The sequence below is a fragment of the Amblyraja radiata genome, chromosome 15, assembly GCF_010909765.2.
Source record: "Amblyraja radiata isolate CabotCenter1 chromosome 15, sAmbRad1.1.pri, whole genome shotgun sequence".
Classification (NCBI taxonomy): Eukaryota; Metazoa; Chordata; class Chondrichthyes; order Rajiformes; family Rajidae; genus Amblyraja; species Amblyraja radiata.
In genome coordinates, this window is record NC_045970.1 from 58,537,992 (window position 1) to 58,563,807 (window position 25,816).

At 48.7% G+C, this 25,816-nt stretch overlaps 3 non-coding genes and 1 gene segment (V, D, J or C); 1 reads left to right on the plus strand and 3 right to left on the minus strand.

Moving 5' to 3' along the window:
• Positions 1–1,276: 1,276 nt before the first annotated feature.
• On the minus strand, positions 1,277–1,359 carry trnal-uaa. The gene has a single exon. It is a non-coding gene; the product is annotated as a tRNA-Leu (tRNA).
• Positions 1,360–15,028: 13,669 nt separating this feature from the next.
• LOC116981486 lies at positions 15,029–20,809 on the plus strand. The segment is given in 2 exon segments: positions 15,029–15,041; positions 20,478–20,809. Coding segments are annotated over 2 exon segments (345 nt in total).
• trnal-uaa lies at positions 18,822–18,904 on the minus strand. Its single transcript has one exon. It is a non-coding gene; the product is annotated as a tRNA-Leu (tRNA).
• A 3,009-nt stretch (positions 20,810–23,818) lies between the features above and the next one.
• On the minus strand, positions 23,819–23,901 carry trnal-uaa. The gene has a single exon. It is a non-coding gene; the product is annotated as a tRNA-Leu (tRNA).
• Positions 23,902–25,816: the final 1,915 nt, after the last annotated feature.

Here is a 25,816-nt window from a genome sequence, read left to right on the forward strand (position 1 = left end):
TCGCTCCTCGCTGCATCGCTCGCTCGCTCGTTCGCTCGCTCGCTCGCTCGCTGTCGCTAACCGCTCGTCCCCGCGCCGAGCGCGAGCACGCCGCGCCGAGGCGCGCGCGCGCGCAGGGCGCGAGCGGCCGCGCGCGCGCGCGCGGAGCGCGCGCGGAAGGAGAGAGAGAGAGAGAGAGAAGATGAGAGAGAGAGAGAGAGAGAGAGAGAGAGAGAGAGAGACAGACAGACAGACAGTCAGACAGAAAGAGCGAGAGAACTAGTGAGAGAGGATGTGATGGAGATAGAGAGAGAGGCAGGCAGGTAGGCCGACAATCCACCTAAATAGCGCTTCCAGGGAGGGAGGATAACCTGCGCGCCTTCCATTCTGGCTTGTTGCATTAGATGCTGACAAAATAACTCCCCCAAGAAGGCGAGTAGAGACTGAGCGACCGTTTTATGGGGAGTTGGCGCCAACCGCTGCGGCCGACTCTATTTTACCGTTAAATGTTATACGGCGACCGGCTTGTCCTCGGCGTTCTGCGTTGCTACAGAGAGGGCAAGCGCTAATTGGAAGAGCAACTTTTCACATTCCGTGTTCTGCAGCATACAACAAATTGGAATTGACATTAAATGTGCCAATTTCAAGCCAGCACACCCCGCTGTTCTTCATCCATGCAAATTTCCATCTAGTTTTCCCCCTATCATCCACCTTCACCTGAACCTCTCTTCCCTCTTACTGCCCACCCTCTCATTGCTTTCCGATCCTGTTTCTGGACCTCAACCCAAAACGTCGACATATACCTCCTGGTTCTATAAATGCTGCCCATCCTGCTGAATTCCACCTGATCCTTTACACCGTAGCCGACCACGCTCAAGGCTTTCAAAAAGTCTGTTACAAAATAATTGATAATATGCACAGAACATTGACAGAATGTCAGATAAATCATCATCTCCCCATGACCCACGCTAGGCAAGGCCGCTGGTGAAATCTTGAGCAAAACACAATGTACTTGGAGTAGCTCATCGGGGCAGGGAGCATGTGAGGGGGGAATGGACAGGAGACGTTTTTGGTTGGGACATTTCTTCAGGTTGAACTTTCCGTGGTCTATAGGTGGACGAGATACACGGTGGATTTGAACTTGCGGTGCCATCCTCGCTGACCCATAATCTTTAAAAAAAGAGGTGATCGCTCAGCCCCTGGAGATGGTTCCCTCTTGCACCCGGGCATTCATATTCTTCGCCGCATTGTTTGACGAGTTGCCTCAGAAAAATGGAAGCGAAGATGAAATGATAGCTACCAGGAGTGGGGTTCGAACCCACGTGAACTTACGTTCATTGGATCTTAAGTCCAACGCCTTAACCGCTCGGCCATCCTGGTTTGTCGGAGGGGATCGGTGTACCGAGTTGAAATAACTTAGCCAAGGAAGAATCTTGTCAAATCCCGAATGAAACGGGCAGATTGACGGATGTAACGCGATACGAAATCCGAGGCGTGAGAAAGATGGCAGATGCGTGGCAGATGCAGTATAATATAGATACATGTGAGGTTATCCACTTTGGCGGCAAAAACAAGGGGCAGATTATTATCTCAGTGTGGTTAGGTTGGGTAAGGGGGAGGTGCCGCGAGACCTGGGTGTCCTTGTACACCAGTCACTGAAAGTTGGCGTGCAGGTACAGCAGGCAGTGAAGAAAGCTAATGGAATGTTGGCCTTCATAACAAGAGGATTTCAGTATAGGACAAGAGAGATTCTTCTGCAGTTGTATAGGGCTCTGGTAAGACCACATCTGGAGTATTGTGTACAGTTTTGAGGAAGGACATCCTTGTGATTGAGGCAGTGCAGCGTAGATTCACGAGATTGATCCCTGGGATAGCGGGGCTGTCAAATGAGGAAAGATTGAAAAGACTAGGCTTGTATTCACGAGTTTAGAAGGATGAGGGGGTATCTGATAGAAACATATAAAATTATAAAAGGACTGGACAAGCTGGATGCAGGAAAAATGCGAGTCCAGAACCTGGGGCCACAGTCTTAGAATAAAGGGGAGGTCATTTAAGACTGAGGTGAGAAAAAGCCTTTTCACCCAGAGAGTTGTGAATTTGTGGAATTCCCTGCCACAGAGGGCAAATCACTGAATGGATTTAAGAGAAACATAGAAAATAGGTGCAGGAGTAGGCCATTGGGCCATTCGAGCCTGCACCGCCATTCAATATGATCATGGCTCATCATCCAACTCAGTATCCCGTACCTGCCTTCCCTCCATACGCCCTGACCCCTTTAGCCACAATGGTCACATCTAACTCCCTGTTAAATATAGCCAATGAACTGGCCTCAACTACCTTCTGTGGCAGAAAATTCCACAGAATTCCACAGAGAGAGTTAGGCGGAGCTCTCGGGGCGAGTGGAATCAAGGGATATGGGCAGAAGGCAGGCACGGGGTATTGATTGGGGACGATCAGCCATGATCACAATGAATGGCGGTGCTGGAGAATGCCCTCCTCTTGCACCTATTGTCTATGTTTCTATGCTGCTATGTATTTAAAACATTGATTTGCCTTTGAATAAGTTAAACCTAGAGGAAAACTGTCAAGCACAACCATACCAATGGTTTCATTCCTGACATCCTCGCACTTTGGCCCCTTACACACCAGCTTTCAGCTGCTAGGCTCCCGGGTAACTTTTCCTCCTAATCTGAGATATACATTCTTGCCATAGAGGGAGTGCAGAGAGGGTTCACCAGACTGATGCTTGGGATGGCAGGACTTTCATATGAAGAACGACTGGATAGACTCGACTTGTACTCGCTAGAATTTAGAAGATTGAGGAGGGATCTTATAGAAACTTATAACATTCTTAAGAGGTTGGACAGGCTAGATGCAGGAAGATTGTTCCCGATGTTGGGGAAGTCCATAACATGGGGTCACAGTTTAAGGATAAGGGGGAAGTCTTTTAGGACCGAGATGAGAAAATCATTTTTTACATGGGGAGTGGTGAATCTGGGGAATTCTCTGCCACAGAAGGTAGTTGAGGCCAGTTCATTGGCTATATTTAAGAGATGTGCCCTTGTGGCTAAAGGGATCAGGGAGTATGGAGAGAAGGCAGGTACAGGATACTGAGTTGGATGATCAGCCATGATCATATTGAATGGCGGTGCAGGCTCGAAGGGCCGAATGGCCTACTCCTGCACCTATTTTCTATGTTTCTATGTTTCTATGTTTTCCTCCTTGTTTGCTCCCCACCACCTGATCATACACTTGTGACAAGTCATGGCGAAAGGCATTACACCAGAATGGTGTTGAACAGTCGGTAGAAACGTTACATTATCTGAAGAGTGTCGCTGCACCCCCCTCTCCCCTCCCCCCACCCCCCTACCTCATGGTGGGCGGGTCTTAAGGAAACGGGCTCACATTGCGTGGATTATGACAACCCATCCAATCCGGCGTCAGATGCAGGTCACATTGCCTCCTAAAGGCATCAGCATCTAGCGTCCGATATGAGATGCGGGGCGGCGAGATCTTGAAAACAACTAACTCTTCTCCGTTTGCCATGTGGTCTACATGTTCTTTGCTCGTAATAACCTTCGTCCTGCCGAGTAAGTCTGCGTTTAAACGCTCAGTATGTGCAACTAGACTCAGATAAGATGGAAGTTTGCCACATTATAGCACGCACAGATAGGATAGATTGTCAAAACACATTTTCCCAAGGTTGACGTGTCAAAGTCTGGAGGGCGCAGCTTTAAGGTGAAAGTGGCAATGTTTAAAGGAGACGTTCTGGGCACAGTGGTGACGGGTGCCTGGCACACACTGCAAGGGCGTGCCAATGCAGGCATAGACTAAAGTGGTGTTTACTAGATTATTAGGTAGACATATGACAATAGACAATAGACAATAGGTGCAGCATTAGGCCATTCGCCCCTTTAAGACAGCACCGCCGTTCAATGTGACCATGGCTGATCATCCACAATCAGTACCCCGTGCCTGCCTTCTCCCCCACTCCGCTATCTTTAAGAGCCATGTCTAGCTCGCTTTTGAAAGTAACCGGAGTAAGCAGGGAATGCCACAGACTCACAACTCCCTGTGTGATAAAAATGTTTCCTCATCTCCGTTCTAAATATCTTACCCCTTATTCTTAAACGGTGGCTCCTGGTTCTGGACTCCCCCAACATCGGAAACATGTTTCCTGCCTCCATCGTGTCCAAACCCTTCATAATCTTATATGTTTCAATAAGACTGCCTCTCATCCTTCTAAATGCCCAGCCGCTCCATTCTCTCAGCATATAACAGTCCCGCCATTCCGGGAATTAACATTGTAAACCTACGCTGCACTCCCTCAATAGCAAGAATATGGATAAACAGGGAATGGAGGGATAGGTATTATGTTCAAGCAAGTGAGATTAGTTTATTTTAGCATTATACTCGGCACGGATATTGTGAAAGGAGGTCTGTTCCTGTGCTGTACAGATCGATGTTATTTGTTGGTTATTTGTTGTGGGCTTTCAGCTTCATCGCATGTTTCTTTTTTGCTTTATTACAGGAAGCTACGGGGAAGAGTCCATGTCTCAATATCCGCCTGAACTCACTGTTGTTGAAGGACAGGCCGTAATATTTAATTGCAACTATCCCAAATCTTACGATAATCGGGTCGCTTTCTGGTACATTCAGAACGGTGGGCAAGCGCCGAAATATCTACTGAAAAAATTTAATGCCGACTCCGGTGATGAGGCTCTCGATTTGCCAGAGAGGTTTTCTGCTGCTTACCACAAAGGGAATCGCTCGATACCTTTAAGTATCTCCGGCGTCCTTGTCTCCGATTCCGCCGTGTATCTCTGCGCCATGAGGCCCACGCTGCGGCATAGAAGCGGCTGATCCGAACAAAAACTCTCTCCCGTCATTTCACTCGAATCTTCACCAGAGGGCGCTCTCTTCCATTTTCCAAAAACACTCCACCCCTTAGAATAAAGGGGAGGTCATTTAAGACTGAGGTGAGAAAACACTTTTTCACCTAGAGAGTTGTGAATTTATGGAATTCCCTGCCACAGGGGGCAGTGGAGGACAAGTCACTGGATGGATTTAAGAGAGAGTTAGATAGAGCTCTAGGGGCTAGTGGAGTCAAAGGATAAGGGGAGAAGGGAGGCACGGGTTATTGATAGGGAACGATCAGCCATGATCACAATGAATGGTGGTGCTGGCTTGAAGGGCCGAATGGCCTCCTCCTGCAACTATTTTCTATGTTTCTACGTTTCTAATAGAATCTGACCCTCAAACACGAAGCGCAGAGCTTCATCTTCCAATACACGTTACATTTATTTGTTTGTTTTTATTCCTACTTGTCGACTGGCCTTTTGTTTTTGCATTCCCCCTCTAAATTCCATCTTTTATCCTCGCAGTCCCTGACATGATTTCTCCCCATAATAATCCGCAAGGCTGCTGTTGCCACCTCATCCCTCCGCGACATGCGTTTAACAAGTGATTCTGGAAAGGAGGGTTGGAAATCCTCTGAACTCGGTAGGAATACAATCAACCAACAAAACAGGGCGGCACAGTGGCGCAGCTGCTAGTGCTGCAGCCTCACTGCGCCCGGGACCCCGTTTCGATTCTGAGCTGCTGTATCGTCTGCGTGGTGTTTGCTGGTTCTCCCTGTGATCGCGTGGGTTTCCGCCGGGTGCTCAGGTTTTCTCGCATGACCCAAGGACGCGCGGATTTGTAAGTTTATTGCGATCTATACATTACCCCTGGTGTGCGGGGAGTGGTAGACAAAGTGGGATAACGTTCGCTAGTGCGAACGTGTGATCGATGGTCTGCATGGACTCGATGGGCAGAAGGGCCTGTTGTTTCCGCGGTGTGTCTCTAATCTAAATTAAAACTTATTCAAAACAATGAAAACTGCTGAGTTTTGGAAGAATGTTTGAGCGACTTCACGTTATCGGGATGCATGCCCGAGGAATCATCAAATCCTTATATTAATATTAGATCGTTACGTGATCAGGTCGCATTAAGAACGTTAGAAGACGTTAAATAAAAGAGTATAACCATAATCCCCTTTTGTAATTTTTGCTCCTACATTGGGACTGAAGACTCTCTGCATCAACCCATCTATACCCCTCATTGTGTTATAAACCATTGTAAGATCACTCCCCGGCTTCCTGCCCTCCAAGGTATAAAATCACAGGCTGCACATCCTCTTCCTCTGGCTCAGGCCCCCGTGTTTCAAGTCGAGTCTGGAATCTGGAGGACAAACATATTAAACGGCCTGAAGAACTCAGCGGATCCAGCAACACCTGAGGCAAGAGGTCAACGATTCGGTGAAGACCCAAGGCCAATATTGCCCCTTTCTTCTTTCTACGCGCCTCAAGCAGATGTTATTGTTCTGTTGGGGCATGTATAAATCCTGTGGTCTGAGATTATTAATTGGAATATATTTCACACAATGACATCAAGAGGACACCGCACACCGGATAAGGAAATGATATAATTGAGCAAACTTTTTTATTTCCTCGGGAGGCTATAGTCTATGTATCTATGTATCTATGTATCGCTGCATCTGCAAAACGCCCTTTACCCGTGTATGGTCTCACTCGGAAGCAGGCGGGCGTCACCGAAAGCCAGAAAATGGAGAGACAGCCAGAGCGAGCACCACCACAAATTGGAGGAACAGCTCCTCATATTCCGCTTGGGGAGTCTGCATCCTGGGGGCATGAACATTGAATTCTCACAATTCTGTTAACCCGTGTTGTCTCCTCCCCTTCATACCTCAGCCCTCGGGCTCCTCCTCCTCCTTTTGCCTTTCTTCTCCCCGCCTCCCCAACCCCCTATCAGTCTGAAGAAGGGTTTCGGCCCGAAACGTTGCCTATCTCCTTCGCTCAATAGTTGCTGCTGCACCCGCTGAGTTTCTCCAGCATTTTCTGTCTACCACCAACCTTCAACACCCACCTCCAGAACAACGCCACGTGTGTCCTGCTGATACTGATTCTCGTGTTTTCCGGTAGGTCTCGCCAAAAAAAAGCATCTTCGTTGCGTGCCGAGGATTTGATTTACCTCCCGAATGCTCACTTTGTGCCTTTTTTTTTACAGGAGCCCGCGGGGGCGATGACGTGTCCCAGAAACCGGCGAAACTGGCGGCAGTCGAAGGGCAGGCCGTCGAGCTGAATTGCACGTTTACCGCAGCTTACGATAGCAGAACTGCCTTCTGGTATGTCCAGCATCCAGGGGAAGCGCCGAGATATATACTGACGAAATCAAACACGTTCGACCAACGATCTCCAGATTTCACAGACAGGTTTTCTGCCGCTTTTTTCAAAGAGAGTAGGACGGTGACTTTGAACATCGCGGGGGCTCTCCTCTCAGATTCTGCCGTGTATCTCTGTGCCATGGAGCCCACACTGACTCAGAGAAGCACCGGACCCGGACAAAAACCTGCCGAGGACATGCGACGAGATATCACCAGAGGGCGCTCTCGCTGGTCATGTGGAAGTAAGCAGATATATCAGTTTCCCGGCATCCATAGAAGTCGTGATTTAAACCTTCCTGTACGAGTGGAACCACGATTCTACGAACATAGAAACATGGACAATAGGTGCAGGAGTAGGCCATTCGGCCCTTCGAGCCTGCACCGCCACTCAATATGATCATGGCTGATCATCCAACTCAGTATCACGTCCCTGCCTTCTCTCTATACCCCCGAACCCTTTAGCCAGAAGGGCCACATCTAACTCCCTCTTAAATATAGCCAATGAACTGGCCTCAACTACCTTCTGTGGCAGAGAGTTCCAGAGATTCACCACTCTCTGTGTGAATTTTTTTTTCTCCTCTCGGTCTTAAAAGATCTTCCCTTTATCCTTAAACTGTGACCCCTTGTCCTGGACTTCCCCAACATCTGGAACAATCTTCCTGCATCTAGCCTGTCCAACCCCTTAAGAATTGTGTACGTTTCTATAAGATCCCCCCTCAATCTTCTAAATTCTAGCGAGAACAAGTGCGCCGATTATGAAAGACACCTTTGACCTTTGTCCTGTCGGTGTCTATTCCAGCTCCACGCATTTCCATTGACTCCCAACGATTCTACCACTCCCATCGTCTAAATCTGCACTCCACATTGTCTGGGGGAAAACAGATAACCTAATCAAAATGTATTTACACGCCGGTCATTTCCTCTTCGCCCTTATCCCGTCGGGCGGAAGAAAGAAAAGCTCAAAGCAGACATCACCAGTTTCAAGAATAGTACCTTCTTCGCTGCTATAAATTTCATTAATATACCTCTCTCACTTGGCAAGGATATATTTTCGTTCTTCCGACCTACCTCGTTCGGCTCTTTCATTGCTCTCTGCGTTTCACACTATATTCTTCACCCTGTTCCCTTTGCCTTTTTCAACTACACGCAACTGAACTTCTACCGCTGGAACCGCGGGGTTTAAAGGACATGGAGCCGGGGCCTAACATCGCCCGGCGTGGCTCAAACGGCCTCAGGACTTACCATCGCCCGCCGGGGGCTTTAACATCGGAGCCCCAGTTCGCCTCGACACTGCAGTTGGACTGCTGAACCACGGGAGAAGGAACAAAGGGAAGAGATAAAGACTTTGCCTTCCATCACAGTGAGGAGATGTTGGAGACTCACTGTGATGGATGTTTATGTAAACTGTGTTAAGTGTGGGTCTTGGATTGTTTTGTAATGTAAAAAAACTGTAGAAATGACATTTCGTTCAAACCTAGGTTTGAATGACAATAAATAGCATTCTATTCTATTCTATATCACCAACTAGAGACCGGTCCTGAGTTGCCATTAACCTCGAAGGTAGACGCAAAATGCTGGAGTAACTTAGCGGGTTAGGCTGCATCTCTGGAGAGGAGGAATGGGTGACGTTTCGTTTCAGGGGAGTGGGCGGGACAGGGGTAGAATGCAGTCGGAGACTGTAAGACTGGTGGGAGAACTGGGAAGGAGGGGGGGGGGGGGGATAGAGACAGAGTGAAAGCAAGGGCTATTTGGAGTTAGAGAAGGCAATGTTCATATCGCTGGGGTGTAAGCTACCCAAGCGAAATATGAGGTGGTGTTCCTTGAATTTGCGCTGGACCTCACTCCGACAATGGAGGAGGCCCAGGACAGAAAGGTCAGATTGGGAATGGGCGGGGGAATGAAAGAGCCGAGCAAGCGGGTGATCAGGTAGGTTGAGGCGGACTGAGCGAAGGCGTTCAGCGAAACGATGGCAAAGCCTGCGCATGGTCTCGCTGATTAACACCAGGAATAGCGGATACAGCAGATGTGGTTGTCGGAGGTGGAAGTGAACCCCTGCCGCATCTGCAAGGACTGTCGGGGTCCTTGGATGCAGCCGAGGGGAGAGAGAGAGAAAGGGACAGGCGTTGCATCTCCTGTGGTTGCAGGGGAAAGTACCTGGGAAAGGGGTGGGTTGGGTGGGATGGGGCGAGTTGACCAAGGAGTTGCGGAGGGAACGGTCTCTGAGGAAAGCAGAAAGGGGTGGCGATGGGAAGATGTGGCCAGTTGTGCCATTTACCTCGCTAGAGCCCCTCAAATTATCTTTGATCGGACTTTTGCTGGGGTTTACATTGCATTACACGTTATATCCTTCACCCTGCATCTGTACACTGTACATTGCCAGCTCGATTGTAATCATGTACATTCTTTCCGCTGACTGGATAACAAGGCAGAACACTCGCCACTGCAGCTAGGGACACGTGACATGAAATTACACTAAACTAAGTATAGTTGTATAATATACGGTATCATTTGTTCAGCGGAGGACGCGAAATCAAGTTTCCCATCGTATCTCGGTACAGACGACTATAATAAACCATTAACAATACAAAATACAGTCAACATGTGCTGATTAGATGTGTAGATCCCGATCACAGGAAGTGACATCCTTGTCTGATGCTTAATGCTCCCTGTCCCACTTAGGGAACCTGAACGGAAACCTCTGGAGACTTTGCGCCCCACCCAAGGTTTCCGTGCAGTTCCCGGAGGTTCTAGCTGGTTTTTGTCAGTCTCACTACTTGCTTCCACTACCTGCAACCTCCGCCAACCACCTGCAACCTCCGGGAACCGCACGGAAACCTTGAGTGGGGCGCAAAGTCTCCAGCGGTTTCCGTTCAGGTTTCCTATGTGGGACAGGGGCATAAATATCTTCTATCGGCGCAAGTTGAATATTCGTGCTCCCTCTGGTGGCTTAAACTTTACATTATCTGAAGGGTGTCGCTGTACCCGCCCCCCCCCTCCCCCCTACCTCGTGGTGGGCGGGTCTTAAGTAAACGGGCTCACATTGCGTGGATTATGACAACCCATCCAATCCGGCGTCAGATGCACGTCACATTGCCCCCTAAAGACATCAGCATCTAGCGTCCGATATGAGATGCGGGGCGGCGAGATCTTGAAAACAACTAACTCTTCTCCGTTTGCCATGTGGTCTACATGTTCTTTGCTCGTAATAACCTTCGTCCTGCCGAGTAAGTCTGCGTTTAAACGTTCAGTATGTGCACCTAGACTCTGATAAGGTAGAAGTCTGCAACAATATAGCACGCACGGATAGGGTAGAATGTTATAACACATTTCCCCAAGGTTGATATGTCAAAGTCTGGAGGGCGCAGCTTTAAGGTGAAAGTGGCAATGTTTAAAGGAGACGTTCTGGGCAAAGTGGTAACGGGTGCCTGGCACACACTGCAAGGGCGTGCCAATGCAGGCATAGATGAAAGTGGTGTTTACCAGATTATTAGGTAGGCATATGACAATAGACAATATGGGCAAGATTAGGCCATTCGCCCCTTCAAGCCAGCACTGCCATTCAATATGATCATGGCTGATCATCCAGAATCAGTACCCCGTTCCTGCCTTCTCCCCATATACCCTGACTCCGCTATCTTCAAGAGCCCTATCTAGCTCTCTCTTGAAAGGGATCAAGCCCCTTGATCGGCCCCTACCAATAACCCGTGCATGCTTTCTCCCCATATCCCTTGACTCCACTAGCCCCTAGCGCTCTATCTAACTCTCTCTTAAATCCATCCAGTGACTTGGCCTCCACCGCCCTTCTGAGGCAGAGAATTCCACAAACTCACAACTCCCTGTGTGGAAAAAGTGTTTCCTCAACTCCGTTCTAAATATCTTACCCCTTATTCTTCAACGGTGGCTCCTGGTTCTGGACTGCCCCAACATCGGAAACATGTTTCCTGCCTCTATCGTGTCCAAACCCTTCATAATCTTATATGTTTCAATAAGACTGCCTCTCATCTTTCTAAATTCCTGAGTGTACAAGCCCAGCCGCTCCATTCTCTCAGCATATGACAGTCCCGCCATTCCGGGAATTAACCTCGTAAACCTACGCTGCACTCCCTCAATAGCAAGAATATGGATAAACAGGGAATGGAGGGATAGGTATTATGTTCAAGCAACTGAGATTAGTTTATTTTAGCATTATACTCGGAACGGATATTATGAATGTAGGTCTGTTCCTGTGTTGTAGAGATCGATGTTATTTGTTGGTTATTTGCTGTGGGCTTTCAGCTTCATCGCATGTTTGTTTTTCGCTTTATTACAGGAAGCTACGGGGAAGAGTCCATGTCTCAATATCCGCCTGAACTCACTGTTGTTGAAGGACAGGCCGTAATACTTAATTGCAATTACCCCAAATCTTACGGTAACCAGGTCGCTTTCTGGTACATTCAGAAAGGTGGGCAAGCGCCGAAATATCTACTAAAACTATTTAGTACAAACTCCTGGGATCCGGCTCGCGATTTGCCAGAGAGGTTTTCTGCTGCTTACCACAAAGGGAATCTCTCGATACCTTTAAGTATCTCCGGCGTCCTTGTCTCCGATTCCGCCGTGTATCTCTGCGCCATGAGTCCCACGCTGCGGCATAGAAGCGGCTGATCCGAACAAAAACTCTCTCCCGTCATTTCACTCAAACCTCCACCAGAGGGCGCTCTCTTCCATCTTCCAAATCACTCCACCCCTTAGAATAAAGGGGAGGTCATTCAAGACTGAGGTGAGGAAAAAAAGTTTTCACCCAGATAGTTGTGAATTTATGGAATTCCCTGCCACAGAGGGCAGTGGAGGCCAAGTCACTGGATGGATTTAAGAGAGAGTTAGATCGCGCTCTAGGGGCTAGTGGAGTCAAGGGATTTGGGGAGAAAGCAGGCACGGGTTATTGATAGGGGACGATCAACCATGATCACAATGAATGGCGGTGCTGGCTCGAAGGGCCGAATGGCCTCCTCCTGCACCTATTTTCTATGTTTCTATGTTTCTAGTAGAATATTATCCTCAAACACGAAGCGCAGAACCTCATCTTCCAACATACTTTACATTTTGTTTTTGTTTTTATTCCTACTTGTCGACTAGACTTCTTTTTTTTTTGCATTCTCCATCTAAATTCCATGTTTTATCCTCGCAGTCCCTGACGTGATTTTCCCCATAATGCTCCGCAAGGCTCCTGTTCCCACCTCATCACTCCGCGACATGCGTTTAACAAGTGATTCTGGAAAGGAGGGTTCGAAATCCTCTGAACTCAGTAGGAATACAATCAGCCAACAAAACAGGGCGGCACAGTGGCGCAGTTGGAAGTGCTGCAGCCTCACTGCGCCAGGGACCCGGTTTCGATTCTGACCTGCTGTATCGTCTGCGTGGAGTTTGCAGGTTCTCCCTGTGATCGCGTGAGTTTCCGCCGGGTGCTCCGGTTTCCTCGCATAACCCAAGGAAGTGCGGGTTTGTTAGTTTATTGGGCTCTATACATTGCACCTGGTGTGAGGGGAGTGGAAGACAAAGCGGGATAACGTTCGCGAGTGCGAACGCATGATCGATAGTCTGCATGGACTGGATGGGCAGAAGGGCCTGTTTTTTCCGCGCTGTGTCTCTAAACTGAATTAAACCTTTTTGAAAACACAGAAAAATTGCAGCGCTTTGGAAGAATGTTTGAGCGACTTCGCGATATCGGGATGCATGCCCGAGGAATCAACAAATCCTTATATTAATATTACGTGATCAGGTCGCATTAAGAACGTTAGAAGACGCTAAATAAAAGAGTAAAACCATGTCCCCTTCAGGGAAGAGATTTTTAAAAAGTTTCCCCCTCCCCACCCCCGCCCACATATACACAGTAAAAAGCACTGTTAAAAAAAACACAAACAACTACATTTAACTAGACTAAAAATAAAAAAAAGACAGACAGGCTGTAGGGGCCGCTGCAACAGTGAATCGCGCCGCCACCAGATAGATAGATAGATAGATAGATAGATAGATATATAGATAGATGATAGATAGATAGATAGATAGATAGATAGATAGATAGATAGATAGATAGATAGATAGATAGATAGATAGATAGATAGATAGATAGATGATAGATAGATAGATAGATAGATAGATAGATAGACAGACAGACAGATAGAGATAGATAGATAGATAGATAGATAGATAGATAGATAGATAGATAGATAGATAGATAGATAGATAGATAGATAGATAGATAGATAGATAGATAGATAGATAGATCGATAGATAGATAGATAGATAGATAGAGAGCGAGCGCGATAGATAGCTCGATAGATCATAGCTAGATAGCTCGCTAGCTAGATCGCTAGATCGCTAGCTCGCTCGCTCGCTCGCTCGCTAGCTCGCTCGCTCGCTCGCTCGGTAGCTCGCTCGCTCGCTGGCTCGCGCGCTCGCTCGCTCGCTCGCTCGCTGGCTCGATCGCTCGCTAGCTTGCTCGCTCGCTCGCTCGCTCGCTCGCTCGCTCGCTCGCTCGCTCGCTCGCTCGCTCGCTCGCTCGCTGGCTCGCTCGCTCGCTCGCTCGCTCGCTCGCTCGCTAGCTCGCTGTCTCGCTCGCTCGCTCGCTCGCTCGCTCGCTCGCTCGCTCGCTCGCTCGCTCGCTCGCTCGCTCGCTCGCTCGCTCGCTCGCTCGCTCGCTCGCTCGCTTGCTCGCTCTCTCGCTCGCCCGCCCGCTCGCCCGCTCGCTCGCTCGCTCGCTCGCTCGCTCGCTCGCTCGCTCGCTCGCTCGCTCGCTCGCTCGCTCGCTCGCTCGCTCGCTCGCTCGCTCGCTCGCTCGCTCGCTCGCTCGCTCGCTCGCTCGCTCGCTCGCTCGCTCGCTCGCTCGCTCGCTCGCGCTCGCGCTGGATCGCTGGCGCGCGCGCGCGCGGGCGCGCGCGGGCGCGCGCGAGGGGGTAAGAGCGAGAGAGAGAGAGCGAGCGTGAGAGAGAGAAATATGAAAGAGAGAAAGAGAGAGAGAGAGCGGTCGTACAACATCTAGAGGAGGGATAGAAACTGAGACACATTCTGATTGGCGTTCTACGTGCCCCAGCCAATCCTGTCGCGACAGTTCGCCCCTTAGTTTCAGACTACAGTGGATCACACTTTTCTTCCTCATATCATTCACCTCATGTAACATCTCGAAAACAGAACGCCTTCAAGTTCCGAACTATAAAGCTGGCGCGATGACTTCTTGTTGCCTCAGCCTGATTATATTGGCCTGGCTTCCGGGTGAGTCTCCGTTTGAAGCAAACAGCCAGCACGTTTCCCGTGTGTTGAATGCACCTTTGGGCCGTTCATACATTCCGTTTTTCTGTTTCAGGAACGAGCGGGGAAGAATGGGTAACTCAGGATCCGCCGGAATTAACGGCCGAGGAAGGACAAGTCATAGTTATGAACTGTACCTATTCAAGAGCTGGTGAAACAATCGTTTGGTACAGCCAACACGGCGAGGAAAGTCCTAAATACCTGCTGAAAATATATGCCAGCGGCACAGTAGATCCGTCCGACGATTGTCCGGACAGGTTTACGGCTGCTGTGCAGAAAAGCAACAAGTTGGCTCGTTTCACTATTTCCCAGGCTCCTGTGTCGGATTCCGCCGTGTATCTGTGTGCCATGATCCCCACACTGTTGCTGTTGGATGGTGGATCCGCACAAAAACACAACACCTATCCCAGCGCTGTCATAAAGTGACCACTAGAGGGCGCATTTAGCGGCGGAAGCGTCTGGCACACCAGTGAGAATGAAGTGGTCCCTTTAAAATGGGCCCAGGCAGCAGCAAATGGTGATCCTGGGTCGGACGAATTGGCAATGACTGCAACTGGTAAGGAACATTGCCATTCATTTCAGTGCAATCTAAATTTATTTTATCACTAGCTAAACAGAACATAAAGCAGTGCAGCACAGGAACCGACAGATAGATAGATAGATAGATAGATAGATAGATAGATAGATAGATAGATAGATAGATAGATAGATAGATAGATAGATAGATAGATAGATAGATAGATAGATAGATAGATAGATAGGTAGATAGATAGATAGATAGCTAGATAGATAGATAGATAGATAGATCGATCGCTAGCTAGCTCGCTAGATAGATAGATAGATAGATAGATAGATAGATAGATAGATAGATAGATAGATAGATAGATAGATAGATAGATCAATCAACCAATATTTATTACATGTCATTTGAACCTCAGTGAGGCCCAAACGAAACTCCGTTTCCACAGCCATACAAACAGACAATTTCCTACAGACATACACACAATTCAATTTACAAAGACATCCATCACAGTGAACCCACTGTGATGGAAGTCAAAGTCTTTTTCTCTCCCCTGTTCTCCATTTCTCTCCCGATGTCGAAGCCCCAGGCGGGCGATGGTGAGTCCCACGGTCATTTTAGGCCGCGCCAGGCGATGTACGGCCCCGCTCCCGGTCTAAATGTCACAATGTTGGAGCCCCCGGCGGGCGCTGGAATGTCCCACGGCCATGAAACCGCGCCGGGCGATGTACGTCCCCGCTCCGGGTCGTTTCAACCCCGCGACACGGGCTAGAGAAGTCGCGTTGCGGGAGCTCCGGAAAGCTGTCTGTCCACCCGGACCCGCGAGCTCCCGATGTCCCAGTCCACCGGACCTGCGGCTGCAGCTGGAGCCTCCGAGCTACGTGGTCGGGCCGCCCCGATGCCGGCCAGCCGAACGATGGTTAGTCCGCAGCTCCGCAGGCTCCGTGACTGGAGCCCCCCAGTTCGTTCAGGCTGGAGGCCGCTCCACGGTGCTTCGCCCCAACGACATCGGAGACCCGACAAGGAAAAGGTCGGGTCTCACGTACAGGGAAGAGATTTTAAAAAGTTTCCCTCCCCCCCCCCACATATACACAGTTAATAACACTATTAAAAAAACACAAACAACTACATTTAACTAGACAGAAAAAAAAAAAAAGACAGACAGGCTGTAGGGGCCGCTGCAACACTGTCCCGCCGCCACCAGATGGATAGACGGATAGATAGATATATAGATAGATGATAGATAGATAGATAGATAGATAGATAGATCGATGGATAGATAGATAGATAGATAGATAGAGAGAGATAGAGAGAGAGAGAGAGATAGATAGATAGATAGATAGATAGATAGATAGATAGATAGATAGATAGATAGATAGATAGATAGATAGATAGATAGATAGATAGATAGATAATTAGATAGTAGATAGATGCTATGCTAGATAGATAGCTAGAGAGATAGCTAGCTCATAGTAGATAGATCGATAATCGATAGCTAGATCGATAGATAGCATAATAGATCTGATCGATGATAGATGGATTGCTTGATAGACATAGAAACATAGAAACATAGAAATTAGGTGCAGGAGTAGGCCATTCGGCCCTTCGAGCCTGCACCGCCATTCAATATGATCATGGCTGATCATCCAACTCAGTATCCCGTATCTGCCTTCTCTCCATACCCTCTGATCCCCTTAGCCACAAGGGCCACATCTAACTCCCTCTTAAATATAGCCAATGAACTGGCCTCGACTACCCTCTGTGGCAGGGAGTTCCAGAGATTCACCACTCTCTGTGTGAAAAACGTTCTATCTATCTATTACTCACAGATAGATAGATAGATAGATAGATAGATAGATAGATAGATAGATAGATAGATAGATAGATAGATAGATAGATAGATAGATAGATAGATAGATAGATAGATAGATAGATAGATAGATAGATAGATAGATAGATAGATAGATCGACGCTAGATAATATATAGATAGATTAGGTAGATAGACTAGGTAATCAGACAGGTAATAAACAGAGAGAGAGAGAGAGAGAAGAAGAAGAAGAAGAAGAGAGAGAGTGAGAGAGAGAGGGAGAGAGAGAGATAGAGAGAGAGGGGGAGAGAGAGGGAGAGAGAGAGAGAGAGAGAGAGAGAGAGAGAGAGAGAGAGAGACAGACAGACAGACAGACAGACAGACAGACAGACAGACAGACAGACAGACAGACAGACAGAGCGAGAGAGCTAGTGAGAGAGGATGAGATGGAGATAGAGAGAGAGGCAGGCAGGAAGGCCGACAATCCACCTAAATAGCGCTTCCAGGGAGGGTGGATAACCTGCGCGCCTTCCATTCTGGCTTGTTGCGTTAAGCTGGCCCGCGGCAGCCGGCAGCCTGAAGCAGCGGTCTACAGAACTCCAGCTGGTGCGGCGTCTACAGCCTGGGATCTCACGTGGAGGACCCGGGGGAAGAAGCTTCCACCGCCGGCCCGCGGCCGTCTTCTACCGCGGGTGCGGCATGGACTTAACATCACCCCAGGAGGGGAGCTTCGACCGCCGGCCCTGCAGACTGCGGTGCTTCCGGCTGCGGCACGGCAGGTACTTTAAAACTTTGACCGCCGGCCTGCGGCCTACACCAGCCTGAAGCCGCGGTCTCTGGTTGGGAAGAGCCGATCCTGGACTCACCTTGACTTTGACTTTGTCCCTTACCATCTGGACGCCCGCAGCAACGGCTGTGGAGGGTGGTGGTCTCGACCACGGGGAAAATGGAGGAGGACTGGCCAAGCTCTGTGCCTTCCACCACAGTGATGAATGCTGTGGTGGATGTTTGTGTAAAATTTTTATTGTGGTTGTGTTCTTTATTATTGTACCGCTGCTGGCAACCCAAATACCACCGACCTTGGTTGTGTGGCAATTAAATTATTTCAAAATTCAAATGCTGACAAAATAACTCCCCCAAGAAGGCGAGCAGAGACTGAGCGACCGTTTTATGGAGAGTTTGCGCCAACCGTGGCGGCCGATTCTATCTTACCGTTAAATGTTAACGGCGACCGCCCTGTCCTCGGCGTTCTGCGCTGCTACAGAGAGGGCAAGCGCTAATTGGAAGAGCAACTTTTCACATTCCGTGTTCTGCAGCATACAACACATTGGAATTGACATTAAATGTGCCAATTTCAAGCCAGCACACCCCGCTGTTCTTCATCCATGCAAATTTCCATCTATTTCCCCCCCTATTATCCACATTCACCTGAACCTCTCTTCCCTCTTACTGCCCACCCTCTCCTTGCTTTCCGATCCTGTTTCTGGACCTCAACCCAAAACGTCGACATATACCTTCTGGGTCTATAAATGCTGCCCATCCTGCTGAGTTCCACCTGATCCTTTACACCGTAGCCGACCACGCTCAAGGATTTCAAAAACTCTGTTACAAAATAATTGATAATATTCACAGAACATAGACAGAATGTCAGATGAATCATCATCTCCCCATGACCTACGCTAGTCAAGGCTGCTGGTGAAATCTTGAGCAAAACACAATGTACTTGGAGTAGCTCTTCGGGGCAGGGCGCATGTGAGGAGGGAATGGACAGGAGACGTTTTTGGTTGGGACATTTCTTCGGATTGACCTTTCCGTGGTCTATAGGTGGACGAGATACACGGTGGATTTGAACTTGCGGTGCCATCCTCGCTGACCCACAATCTTTCAGAAAAGAGGTGATCGGTCAGCCCCTGGAGATGGTTCCCTCTTGCACCCGGGCATTCATATTCTTCGCCGCATTGTTTGACGAGTTGCCTCAGAAAAATGGAAACGAAGATGAAATGACAGCTACCAGGAGTGGGGTTCGAACCCACGTGAACTCACGTTCATTGGATCTTAAGTCCAACGCCTTAACCGCTCGGCCATCCTGGTTTGTCGGAAGGGACCGGTGAATCTGTGGTATTCTCTGCCACAGAATGTAGTTGAGGCCAGTTCATTGGCTATATGTAAGAGATGTGCCCTTGTGGCTAAAGGGATCAGGGGGTATGGAGAGAAGGCAGGTACAGGATACTGAGTTGGATGATCAGCCATGATCATATTGAATGGCGGTGCAGGCTCGAAGGGCCGAATGGCCTACTCCTGCACCTCTTTTCTATGTTTCTATGTTTCTATGTTTTCCTCCTTGTTTGCTCCCCACCACCGGATCATACACTTGTGACAAGTCAAATGGCGAAAGGCATTACACCAGAATGGTGTTGAACAGTCGGTAGAAACGTTACATTATCTGAAGAGTGTCGCTGCACGCCCCTCTCCCCTCCCCCCACCCCCCTACCTCGTGGTGGGCGGGTCTTAAGTAAACGGGCTCACATTGCGTGGATTATGACAACCCATCCAATCCGGCGTCAGATGCACGTCACATTGCCTCCTAAAGACATCAGCATCTGGCGTCCGAAATCAGATGCGGGGCGGTGAGATCTTGAAAACAACTAACTCTTCTCCGTTTGCCATGTGGTCTACATGTTCTTTGCTCGTAATAACGTTCGTCCTGCCGAGTAAGTCTGCGTTTAAACGCTCAGTATGTGCACCTAGACTCTGCTAAGATGGAAGTTTGCCACATTATAGCGCGCACAGATAGGGTAGAATGTCAAAACACATTTCCCCAAGGTTGACGTGTCAAAGTTTGGAGGGCGCAGCTTTAAGGTGAAAGTGGCAATGTTTAAAGGAGACGTTCGGGGCAAAGTGGTAACGGGTGCCTGGCACACACTGCAAGGGCGTGCCAATGCAGGCATAGACGAAAGTGGTGTTTACTAGTTTATTAGGTAGACATATGACAATAGACAATGGACAATAGGTGCAGCATTAGGCCATTCGACCCTTCAAGACAGCACCGCCGTTCAATGTGACCATGGCTGATCATCCACAATCAGTACCCCGTTCCTGCCTTCTCCCCCACTCCGCTATTTTTAAGAGCCATGTCTAGCTCGCTTTTGAAAGTAACAGGAGTAAGCAGGGAATGCCACAGACTCACAACTCCCTGTGTTATAAAAATGTTTCCTCATCTCCATTCTAAACATCTTACCCCTTATTCTTAAACGGTGGCTCCTGGTTCTGGACTGCCCCAACATCGGAAACATGATTCCTGCCTCCATCGTGTCCAAACCCTTCATAATCTTATATGTTTCAATAAGACTGCCTCTCATCCTTCTAAATTCCAGAGTGTACAAGCCCAGCCGCTCCATTCTCTCAGCATATAACAGTCCCGCCATTCCGGGAATTAACCTTGTAAACCTACGCTGCACTCCCTCAATAACAAGAATATGGATAAACAGGGAATGGAGGGATAGGTATTATGTTGAAGCAAGTGAGATTAGTTTATTTTAGCATTATACTCGGCACGGATATTGTGAAAGGAGGTCTGTTCCTGTGCTGTACAGATCGATGTTATTTGTTGGTTATTTGTTGTGGGCTTTCAGCTTCATCGTTTGTTTCTTTTGTTTTAATACAGGAGGCTACGGGGAAGAGTCCATTTCTCAATATCCGCCTGAACTCACTGTTGTTGAAGGACAGGCCGTAATACTTAATTGCAATTACCCCAAATCTTACGATAATCAGGCCGCTTTCTGGTACATTCAGAACGGTGGACAAACGCCGAAATATCTACTGAAAAAATTTAATGCCGACTTCGGAGATCAGGCTCGTGATTTGCCAGAGAGGATTTCTGCTGCTTACCACAAAGGGAATCGCTCGATACCTTTAAGTATCTCCGGCGTCCTTGTCTCCGATTCCGCCGTGTATCTCTGCGCCATGAGGCCCACGCTGCGGCATAGAAGCGGCTGATCCGAACAAAAACCCTCTCCCGTCATTTCACTCGAACCTTCACCAGAGGGCGCTCTCTTCCATCTTCCAAAAACACTTCACCCCAAATTAGACTCTGACCCTCAAACACGAAGCGCAGAGATTCATCTTCCAACTTACGTCACATTTTGTTTATTTGGTTTTATTCCTACTTGTCGACTTGTCGAGGCGGGAGCAGGCAAATGCGTGGATGATCTTTTCGAGGTCATCAAACTGGAGGAATTGTTTTATTTTAGCTATTGTCCGAAGCTGGAAGAAGCTAGCTTTTACCACGGCATTGACTTGTTTGTCAAATTTCAATGCTGAGTCAAATATCACGCCAAGGTTTTTGACGTGAGGTTTGAGTAGTGGGGTAAGGCTTCCAAGGCTGCCTGTTATCGTCTTGATTAAGTCAGAGGGGCCGAGAAGAATGACCTCAGACTTACTCTCGTTTGGTTGGAGGAAGTTCTGGGCCATCCAACACTTTATATCCTCGAGGCAGCGGGCAAGGTTAAGTAGATTTGATCGGTTGTTGGGTTTCAGGGGGAGATAGAGTTGTGTATCGTCTGCGTAGCAATGGAAGGAAATACCGTGCCTTTGAATGACTTGGCCTAAGCGGAGCACATACAGGGAGAAGAGAATGGGGCCATGGATGGAACAGTGCCTTCAAAACCAACTCCGTGCCGGAGACGGTCAATTAGGATGGTGTGGTCGACGGTATCAAACGCTGTACTGAGGTCGAGAAGGAGCAGGATTGCACAGTCGCTGAAGTCAACGGTGAACAGTCGGTCATTATGTACCTTCAACAAGGCAGACTCTCTGCTGTGGTGGGCACTGAAACCTGATTGGAACGTTTGCTAGATACTATTTTGGTGAAGGTTGACTTAAAATTACCTTTTCAAGTGCTTTTGAGAGGAAAATCATACACTTGTGACAAGTCATGGCGAAAGGCATTACACCAGTACTCGGTGAAAATCATTCAACGATGTTCAAAACCCACAGAATGGTGTTGAACAGTCAGTAGAAACTTTACATTATCTGAAGAGTGTCACTGCAACCCCCCTCCCCCTCCCCCCACCTCGTGGTGGGCTGGTCTTAAGTAAACCGGCTCACATTGCGTGGGTTATGACAACCCATCCAATCCGGCGTCACATGCACGTCACATTGCCTCCTAAAGACATCAGCATCTGGCGTCCGATATCAGATGCCGGGCGGCGAGATCTTGAAAACAACTAACTCTTCTCTGTTTGCCATGTGGTCTACGTGTTCTTTGCTCGTAATAACGTTGGTCCCGCCGAGTAAGTCTGCGTTTGTGCACCTAGACTCTGATAAGATGGAAGTTTGCCACATTATAGCGCGCGCAGATAGGGTAGAATGTCAAAACACATTTCCCCAAGGTTGACGTGTCAAAGTCTGGACCGCCGTCAGATAGATAGATAGATAGATAGATATATAGATAGATGATAGATAGATAGATAGATAGATAGATAGATAGATAGATAGATAGATAGATAGATAGATAGATAGATAGATAGATAGAGAGAGGGACGAGCTAGATCTATAGAGAGAGATAGAGAGATAGCTAGATCGATAGATAGATAGATAAGATAGCTAGATAGACTCGCGCTCGCGCGCTCAGAGCTCGCTAGATAGATAGCTCGCTCTATCGATCGCTCGCTCGATCGATACAGCGCGAGAGCGCTAGCTAGCTAGCGACGACAGCTCGCGCGCTCGCTACTCGCTCGCTCGCTCGCTCGCTCGCTCCGCTCGCTCGCTCGCTCGCTCGCTCGCTCCCCTAGATCCCTCGCTCCCCGCTCCCTCGCCTCGCTCGATCGCCGCGGCGCGGGCGTGCCGACGCCGCACCAGCCGCCGCCGCTCGCGCGCGCGCGCTCGCGCACGCGCGCGAGCGCGAGCGCGCGCGCGATTGGCCGCGGCCGCGACTCGCGCGCAGCCTCGCGCGCGCTGCCAGCGCTCCCGCGGCGCGCGGCGCGGCACGGATCGCGCGGATCTCTCTCCCTCTCTTTTGCTTCGCGCTACGTCCACTCCCTCCCCTCTATCTCTCTCTCTCTTGTCTTAGGTTCTTATGCTCTATTTCTCTCTCTATCTCTGATCCTTTTCTCTTCTTCCCCCCTCCCTCCCCCAAGTAGGCGAGCAGAGACTGAGCGACCGTTTTATGGAGAGTTTGCGCCAACCGCTGCGGCCGACTCTATCTTTCGGTTGAATGTTATACGGCGACCGGCCTGTCCTCGGCGTTCTGCGTTGCTACAGAGAGGGCAAGCGCTAATTGGAAGAGCAACATTTCACATTCCGTGTTCTGCAGCATACAACACATTGGAATTAACATTACATGTGCCAATTTCAAGCCAGCACACCCCGCTGTTCTTCATCCATGCAAATTTCCATCTAGTTTTCCCCCTATCATCCACCTTCACCTGAACCTCTCTTCCCTCTTACTGCCCACCCTCTCCTTGCTTTCCGATCCTATTTCTGGACCTCAACCCAAAACGTCGACATATACCTTCTGGGTCTATAAATGCTGCCCATCCTGCTGAGTTCCACCTGATCCTTTACACCGTAGCCGACCACGCTCAAGGCTTTCAAAAACTCTGTTACAAAATAATTGATGGTAAGCACAGAACATTGACAGAATGTCAGATGAATCATCATCTCCCCATGACCCACGCTAGGCAAGGTTGCTGGTGAAATCTTGAGCAAAACACAATGTACTTGGAGTAGCTCATCGGGGCAGGGAGCATGTGAGGAATGAATGGGCAGGAGACGTTTTTGGTTGGGACATTTCGTCAGGTTGAACTTTCCGTGGTCTATAGGTGGACGAGATACACGGTGGATTTGAACTTGCGGTGCCATCCTCTCTGACCCACAATCTTTAAGAAAAGAGGTGATCGCTCAGCCCCTGGAAATGGTTCCCTCTTGCACCCGGGCATTCATATTCTTCGCCGCATTGTTTGACGAGTTGCCTCAGAAAAATGAAAGCGAAGATGAAATGACAGCTACCAGGAGTGGGGTTCGAACCCACGTGAACTTACGTTCATTGGATCTTAAGTCCAACGCCTTAACCACTCGGCCATCCTGGTTTGTCGGAGGGGACCGGTGTACCGAGTTGAAATAACTTAGCCAAGGAAGAACCTTGTCAAATCCCGAATGAAACGGGCAGATTGACGGATGTAACGCGATACGAAACCCGAGGCGTGAGAAAGATGGCAGATACGTGGCAGATGCAGTTTAATATAGATAAATGTGAGGTTATCCACTTTGGCGGCAAAAACAAGGGGCAGATTATTATCTCAGTGTGGTTAGGTTGGGTAAGGGGGAGGTGCCGCGAGACCTGGGTGTCCTTGTACACCAGTCACTGAAAGTTGGCGTGCAGGAACAGCAGGCAGTGAAGAAAGCTAATGGAATGTTGGCCTTCATAACAAGAGGATTTCAGTATAGGACAAGAGAGATTCTTCTGCAGTTGTATAGGGCTCTGGTAAGACCACATCTGGAGTATTGTGTACAGTTTTGAGGAAGGACATCCTTGTGATTGAGGCAGTGCAGCGTAGATTCACGAGATTGATCTCAGGGATAGCGGGACTGTCAAATGAGGAAAGATTGAAAAGACTAGGCTTGTATTCACGAGTTTAGAAGGATGAGGGGGATTCTGATAGAAACATATAAAATTATAAAAGGACTGGACAAGCTGGATGCAGGAAAAACGCGAGTCCAAAACCTGGGGGCACAGTCTTAGAATAAAGGGGAGGTCATTTAAGACTGAGGTGAGAAAAAACCTTTTTACCCAGAGAGTTGTGAATTTGTGGAATTCCCTGCTACAGAGGGCAAATCACTGAATGGATTTAAGAGCAACATAGAAAATAGGTGCAGGAGTAGGCCATTGGGCCCTTCGAGCCTGCACCGCCATTCAATATGATCATGGCTGATCATCCAAATCAGTATCCCGTACCTGCCTTCCCTCCATACGCCCTGACCCCTTTAGCCACAAGGGTCACATCTAACCCCCTCTTAAATATAGCCAATGAACTGGCCTCAACTACCTTCTGTGGCAGAGAATTCCACAGAATTCCACAGAGAGAGTTAGGCGGAGCTCTCGGGGCGAGTGGAATCAAGGGATATGGGCAGAAGGCAGGCACGGGTTATTGATTGGGGACGATCAGCCATGATCACAATGAATGGCGGTGCTGGAGAATGGCCTCCTCCTGCACCTATTGTCTATGTTTCTATGCTGCTATGTATGTAAAACATTTATTTGCCTTTGAATAAGTTAAACCTAGAGGAAAACTGTCAAGCACAACCATACCAATGGTTTCATTCCTCACATCCTCGCACTTTGGCCCCTTACACACCAGCTTTCAGCTGCTCGGCTCCCGGGTAACCTTTCCTCCTAATCTGAGAAAAGATATTCTTGCCATAGAGGGAGTACAGAGAAGGTTCACCAGACTGATTCTTGGGATGGCAGGACTTTCATATGAAGAACGACTGGATGGACTCGACTTGTACTCGCTAGAATTTAGAAGATTGAGGGGGGATCTTATAGAAACTTATAACATTCTTAAGGGGTTGGACAGGCTAGATGCAGGAAGATTGTTCCCGATGTTGGGGAAGCCCATAACACGGGGTCACAGTTTAAGGATAAGGGGGAAGTCTTTTAGGACCGAGATGAGAAAATCATTTTTTACACGGAGAGTGGTGAATCTGGGGATTTCTCTGCCACAGAAGGTAGTTGAGGCCAGTTCATTGGCTATATTTAAGAGATGTGCCCTTGTGGCTAAAGGGATCAGGGGGTATGGAGAGAAGGCAGGTACAGGATACTGAGTTGGATGATCAGCCATGATCATATTGAATGGCGGTGCAGGCTAGAAGGGCCGAATGGCCTACTCCTGCACCTCTTTTCTATGTTTATATGTTTCTATGTTTTCCTCCTTGTTTGCTCCCCACTACCTGATCATACACTTGTGACAAGTCATGGCGAAAGGCATTACACCAGAATGGTGT